The 5,688-nt window shown below is 44.7% G+C and overlaps 1 protein-coding gene across 1 annotated transcript; it reads left to right on the top strand.

The window, feature by feature from the left end:
- Positions 1-1,242: 1,242 nt before the first annotated feature.
- On the top strand, positions 1,243-4,206 carry LOC131109774 (transcription factor Sox-9-A-like). Its single transcript, XM_058062120.1, has 3 exons — positions 1,243-2,009; positions 2,095-2,345; positions 2,428-4,206. Exons 1-3 carry the CDS (start codon positions 1,573-1,575, stop codon positions 3,231-3,233), a joined length of 1,494 nt encoding a protein of 497 aa, XP_057918103.1. The 5' UTR covers positions 1,243-1,572; the 3' UTR covers positions 3,234-4,206.
- The last annotated feature ends 1,482 nt before the right edge of the window (positions 4,207-5,688 follow it).

The following is a 5,688-nucleotide window of genomic DNA, read 5'->3' as shown; positions in this document are numbered from 1 at the left end:
AAGGATTACAGACTTGCACCTAAAACCAGTCTTTCTCCTGCATGACCACAAACAGAAACAGTGAACAAGTTCTGCATGTTCCAATGAAGGCTGTGGGTGTCTGCAATCTGCAAAGCAGCCACACTCAAATGACCCGACATCTGCAAACGATTAAAAGCAACTTCAGGTAGCACATGTTGTCCACATTAGCTCCAAGCCAGATTTACATTTCCACATCTCCACTAAGCATAATAAACAATCAAACCGGGCGTGTGCAGGCAGGTTCGCTGACCGCTGTACGGCATTTTGTGTTGTTTGGCGAATGGCAAGAGGACAGAGCAAGTGTGCTTTTGTGGTATTGACCAGAGTCAACTTTTGTCGAATTGAAGGCCCATTTTGGTCATTTGTGTGAATTGTTGTGATTAAAATAACATGAGCACACATTATCTTGCTTTTTGATGAATGTTTGTTGGAATTAATTCATGAAAATTGTTTTTATTTAACATTTTTTTGCATCATACGGTGATGTAATGTCATTATTGTATTAGCATCTAAGTTAAAGATTGATCATACACTCATGTATCAGTTTGAAACATGCATGTGAAACTTTATAACTGCTTTTTTTAAAGTTCTAATTAAGAAATGTCCATAGGGAGGCCAACTTATATTGGAGTTTCTGCTCCAAAAGATATAACGTTATCATGTTTGGAAACAAAACACTTTATTAAAAGCTTTTTTTTTATCTACAAAAAGTGGCCCAGTCAGCAAAATGACTATAATCCTATTGCTGAAATGATATAAATCAGAAGCTGGTTGCACTACAGCAGCCTGATGGAGCTCCCTCCTCCTCTTGAGTTAAAAAAAAGGTGAGGGGGAGGGGGGGGTGCTTGGTTGGGTTCCTAGGCTGCTGTCGCCCCCTATTGGCAGACATGGTGTACTGGTGACAGGCAAAGCAAATTCCGGTAGTAAAAAGTGCTTCGAATCGGTGACACTGACGGTGCTTATAATGCATAAATGCACATTGTTTCACATTTAACTTCTCAAAAATGTAACTAAAACATATTTTATGCTCATAGCACCATGTGTCTTAGGTTTAGTGTGCAGCCTGAGTGTGTCTGTGTGTTCCTACACAAGAGGAGAAAGTGATGGTATCAAATTCCCTCATTTTGACGTCACTACACTGGCCACCAATTACGCGTGGGCTTTCCTGCGCGCCATGGTAACGTTCTTATAAAGCTAGTGTGCAGTCTCTTTGCAGTTCAGAGCACGCACAAGTTCTGGGGATTCTACTTGGAGACGAGGAAGGAGAACTTTACCACACAGCTGAACTTAACCTCTCAGGTTTTGCAGGTTTGTTGCCTGCATAGACGCACTGATCATTGGATGCCCGTGCGTAAAGACATATTCTTCCAGTTTAGGTTTACGAACAAACCCAGGACTTGGAGAAGTTTTTTTCAAAGTTTAAAGGCTTTCACTCCGGCAAGGAAAAGTCAATTTGAGTCAATTAAAGACGTTTTTTTTAATTCAAGTGAGGCGCAAGAGTCCACAGTTTCATTTTTTCACGCGTAAATTTGGAAGCAACCCGTTTTGCGTATGAATCTTCTCGACCCCTACCTGAAGATGTCGGAGGAACAAGACAAGTGTCTCTCTGATGCCCCGAGCCCAAGTATGTCCGAGGACTCCGCGGGCTCTCCGTGTCCCTCCGGCTCTGGTTCCGACACCGAGAACACCCGGCCGTCGGAGAACGGCCTGCTCAGAATGGAAGCGGCTTTGGCTGAATTCAAGAAGGACGAGGACGATAAGTTCCCCGCTTGCATCCGCGAGGCTGTGTCCCAGGTGCTCAAGGGCTACGACTGGACCCTGGTGCCCATGCCGGTGCGCGTAAACGGATCTACCAAGAACAAGCCTCACGTTAAGAGACCGATGAATGCCTTCATGGTGTGGGCGCAGGCTGCTCGGAGGAAGCTGGCCGACCAGTACCCGCACCTGCATAACGCCGAGCTCAGCAAAACCTTGGGCAAACTCTGGAGGTAAGTGTGGGTTCATCTAGAGCATGAAGGATTTGATACAATTAGGCGAATTTGTAGCATTCATTCCATGCGTTTTTACGCACAGGCTTCTCAACGAGGGCGAGAAGCGGCCATTTGTGGAAGAGGCTGAGCGCCTCCGGGTGCAGCACAAGAAGGATCACCCGGACTACAAATACCAGCCAAGGCGGAGGAAGTCAGTCAAGAACGGCCAAAGTGAGCCCGAGGACGGCAGCGAGCAGACCCACATTTCCCCCAACGCCATTTTTAAAGCCCTGCAGCAGGCAGACTCTCCCGCATCCAGCATGGGAGAGGTGCACTCCCCTGGGGAGCACTCAGGTAAACCTGAATACAAGCTGTTCTATTTTATTTGTATCTGTGTCTATTTAATCTAATGTGGTATGTTGCTTACATCCTCCAGGCTCCCAGGGACCCCCGACCCCTCCCACTACCCCAAAAACTGATGTCAGTTCAGGCAAGATGGACCTTAAGCGTGAAGGAGGTCTCCGGTCACTCCCTGATGGCACCAGCCAGCGCCAGCTCAACATCGACTTCCGTGATGTGGACATTGGCGAGCTGAGCAGCGAAGTCATCTCTCACATCGAGACCTTCGACGTCAATGAGTTTGACCAGTACCTCCCACCAAATGGGCACCCGGGTACCGTGAGCGGGCCGGGCACACCAGTCGCCTACAGCGGTAGCTACAGCATCAGCAGCGGCGCTCCGGTCAGCCCGGCAGCAGGGGCAGCCGCCTGGATGCCTAAAAGCCAGAACCAGCAGGGACAACAACAGCAACACACCCTCACCACCCTGGGAGGCGCCAGCGGGGGTGGCGGTGGCGGAACCGGTTCCGAGGCTCAGCACAGGACTCAGATCAAGACAGAGCAGCTGAGCCCGAGCCACTTCAGCGAGCAGCAGGGCTCCCCGCAGCACGTCTCCTACAGCCCCTTCAACCTGCAGCACTACAGCCCCTCCTCCTACCCGGCCATCTCCAGGCCGCAGCAGTACGACTTCACCGACCACCAGGGGGGCGCCCCATCCTTCTACAGCCACGCCGGGGCCCCTCAGAACTCGGGGCTCTACTCGACTTTCAGCTACATGAGCAGCCCCAGCCAGAGGCCCATGTACACGCCCATCGCTGACAACACGGGGGTGCCCTCCATCCCGCAGAGCAGCCCCCAGCACTGGGATCAGGCACCCGTTTACACCCAGCTCACCAGACCCTGAACCCCCGCATCGAGTACAGCCACGTAGATCTGAATCAGACACTTGAAGTCAAAGAGATGGACTTGAGATTGGCTCACGCCGTGCCTTGCTATTGTACTATGATAGAAACTTTATATAAATATATATATTTTTTAGAGATTTAAAAATCCTCTGTGAGGATTTTATTGTTAATATTTCAGTAGGTACTGTCTTTGTTTTTTTGTCTTCATACGCTGGCGGTTGTTTATGACCATGGGGTTGGTTATTTGATATAAAATTGAAAGGATTTTGTTGTAATCAGTCCATCAGTTGATGTGTTATGTCATTATGTTTCTTTGTAGATTTAAATATGTCATTATTTTTCTGTTATATGCTGTTTTTGTTACATCATTTTTACCCTGCGCCATCGTGCCTTGGAATGTTTCATTTTTCTCTAGCTTTCGGATGCATGTGTGTGTGTGTGTGTGTGTGTGTGAACAGCTGAGATTACACTTACCGTCCAGCAGCGTGTGTTTGACAGCCACAGGAAGTCAACTTTGACCCCTCCCCCTGCAGTCTCCTTCCACGTTGATATTTAACCCGTTTCCTCAGACAGCCTCCATTATTTATTTATTTCCTTAAATTTTTTTTGCATCCTAGTCTTATTACTTTTTTTTGTTAATGTAAACATCTCATTTTCATTTGGATTCCAACCCAGGGGGTACTTATACAAAATGCTGTAATCATCTTTGTTCTTTATTTATCTTATCTAAATGTCTATTTTAAGTATGTATTTCTTTGAAGGTAAGAGAGGGGGATTATGTTACAAAATGTGTTATTTGTGAATTGTCGTTTAAGTTTAATAAGACTGAAAGAACTGGAAAATACTATGTAAGTTTGAAGGTTTTTACAGTGTATGTTTTTCTTTTCTTTTTTTTTTTTGTCTCGTGCAGCTCCATCCTTCAGTATCAAACTAATGTTTCTCCCATTTCTGCTATTTTGCAAAGCATTTGTACTGTCCTTAAAGATTTTTTTGTATATGTATTTGCAATAAAATGAAAATGATATTAAAAAAAGGTTTCATTTTGAAGTCTTCGCAGCAAAGAGTTAAAGGACGAGTGCCAAGGAAACATTCTTCTATTTGTTTTCTTTTTGCCCCCCACTTTTATTTTCTTCCGCTCTCCTGTCAGCTGGTAGCTGCAGGAGGCGGTTGGACTCTGTGGAGCCCAAAGGAGGATGGGGGGGGGTTGACAATATCGGCATTTTAATTGCAACGGAGGGTGCCTGTTAACGCAAAAGTCCAACTATGCTCGTAACATATCTTTATTGCCTGTTAGCCGTCTCAACTCCCACATGGAAGCTCCGTTGCCCTTCTGTGACATCATTACCAGCTGACTCTGTAGTTCTTTGCTCACAACACAGTTGCATCAAAAGCGTGTGCTTTTTTTTCATTGATCACAACTGCAAAACAACCCGCCATGGGGCCAAAGTGCCAGTACTTTCATGAATGTGCGAAACACTACTAAATTAGGAAAATATATTGTAACAAAGTACAAAGTTGTACTGTATCTTCCATCTTCAGTGAAGGTAAAAGTGATGTTCATCCCCTTCATTCACAAGTTACATGCATTTGAAATTGAAAAAAATAGAATTGTTCTATGTGAAAAGTTATGTGTTCATATTTGTAGCTGACTGGAAATTGGATGAATTGGATTGACATTGGAATAATTGTTTCATTTCCAGTTCCTCTGTTTATTTAGAAATTCATAAGGCTCAAGTACAGCTGCCCCGAGGCCAGCAACTCAAAGTCAGACGAAAACAAACTGAAGAAATTACTCCAAAACTTATATACTGTAAGTTGCATGATGTATAATAGATATACAAAAACTGTTTTTTGGTAAAAAAAAATCAAACATAAAGTGAACGGGATAGATCATGCTCAAGTTGGCAATAAGAGTAAAGTGCACAAACACACACACAAACACACACACACACACACTCCTGTAATGAGGGCTTGGAACAACAATGCTCGTTCCCATAATGAGAAACACTGTGCACTTTTATGCATGAGGCACGGCAGCGTAACTTCATTGATTATTTCAATCAACCGGACACGCAGATAGAGTTTCAGATTCATCTTCAGGACTACTTCCACACAGTCCAAGTTTCTGTTAAATGCCGTACCCCATTACAGGGGATAAATTGCATTTTCCATGGGATCTTGGTAAAGTTGGTCGTATCGTGCCTACTTGTGCCTCCGTGCCTTTGTGTGAAATAATTGGTGAATTAGTGAATGTGTTAGGAACTCTTACAATGAATAGACTAACCAGGATGCAAGTACCACATAGTATTGGCTTTGCTGCTATCATGAACCACTTTGGAAGACAAATAATAGAAGAAAACATATCACACTCGATTTATCAAAGTGCAATCATGGTGTTTTTGAAATATGGATTTCCCATTCATTGGGCCGACAACTCTCACAAGCGCCTCCATT

The sequence above is a fragment of the Doryrhamphus excisus genome, chromosome 22 (assembly GCF_030265055.1).
Source record: "Doryrhamphus excisus isolate RoL2022-K1 chromosome 22, RoL_Dexc_1.0, whole genome shotgun sequence".
Taxonomy (NCBI): domain Eukaryota; kingdom Metazoa; phylum Chordata; class Actinopteri; order Syngnathiformes; family Syngnathidae; genus Doryrhamphus; species Doryrhamphus excisus.
The sequence above is the reverse complement of the archived record's forward strand: the minus strand, read 5'-3'. Positions and strand labels throughout refer to the sequence as shown.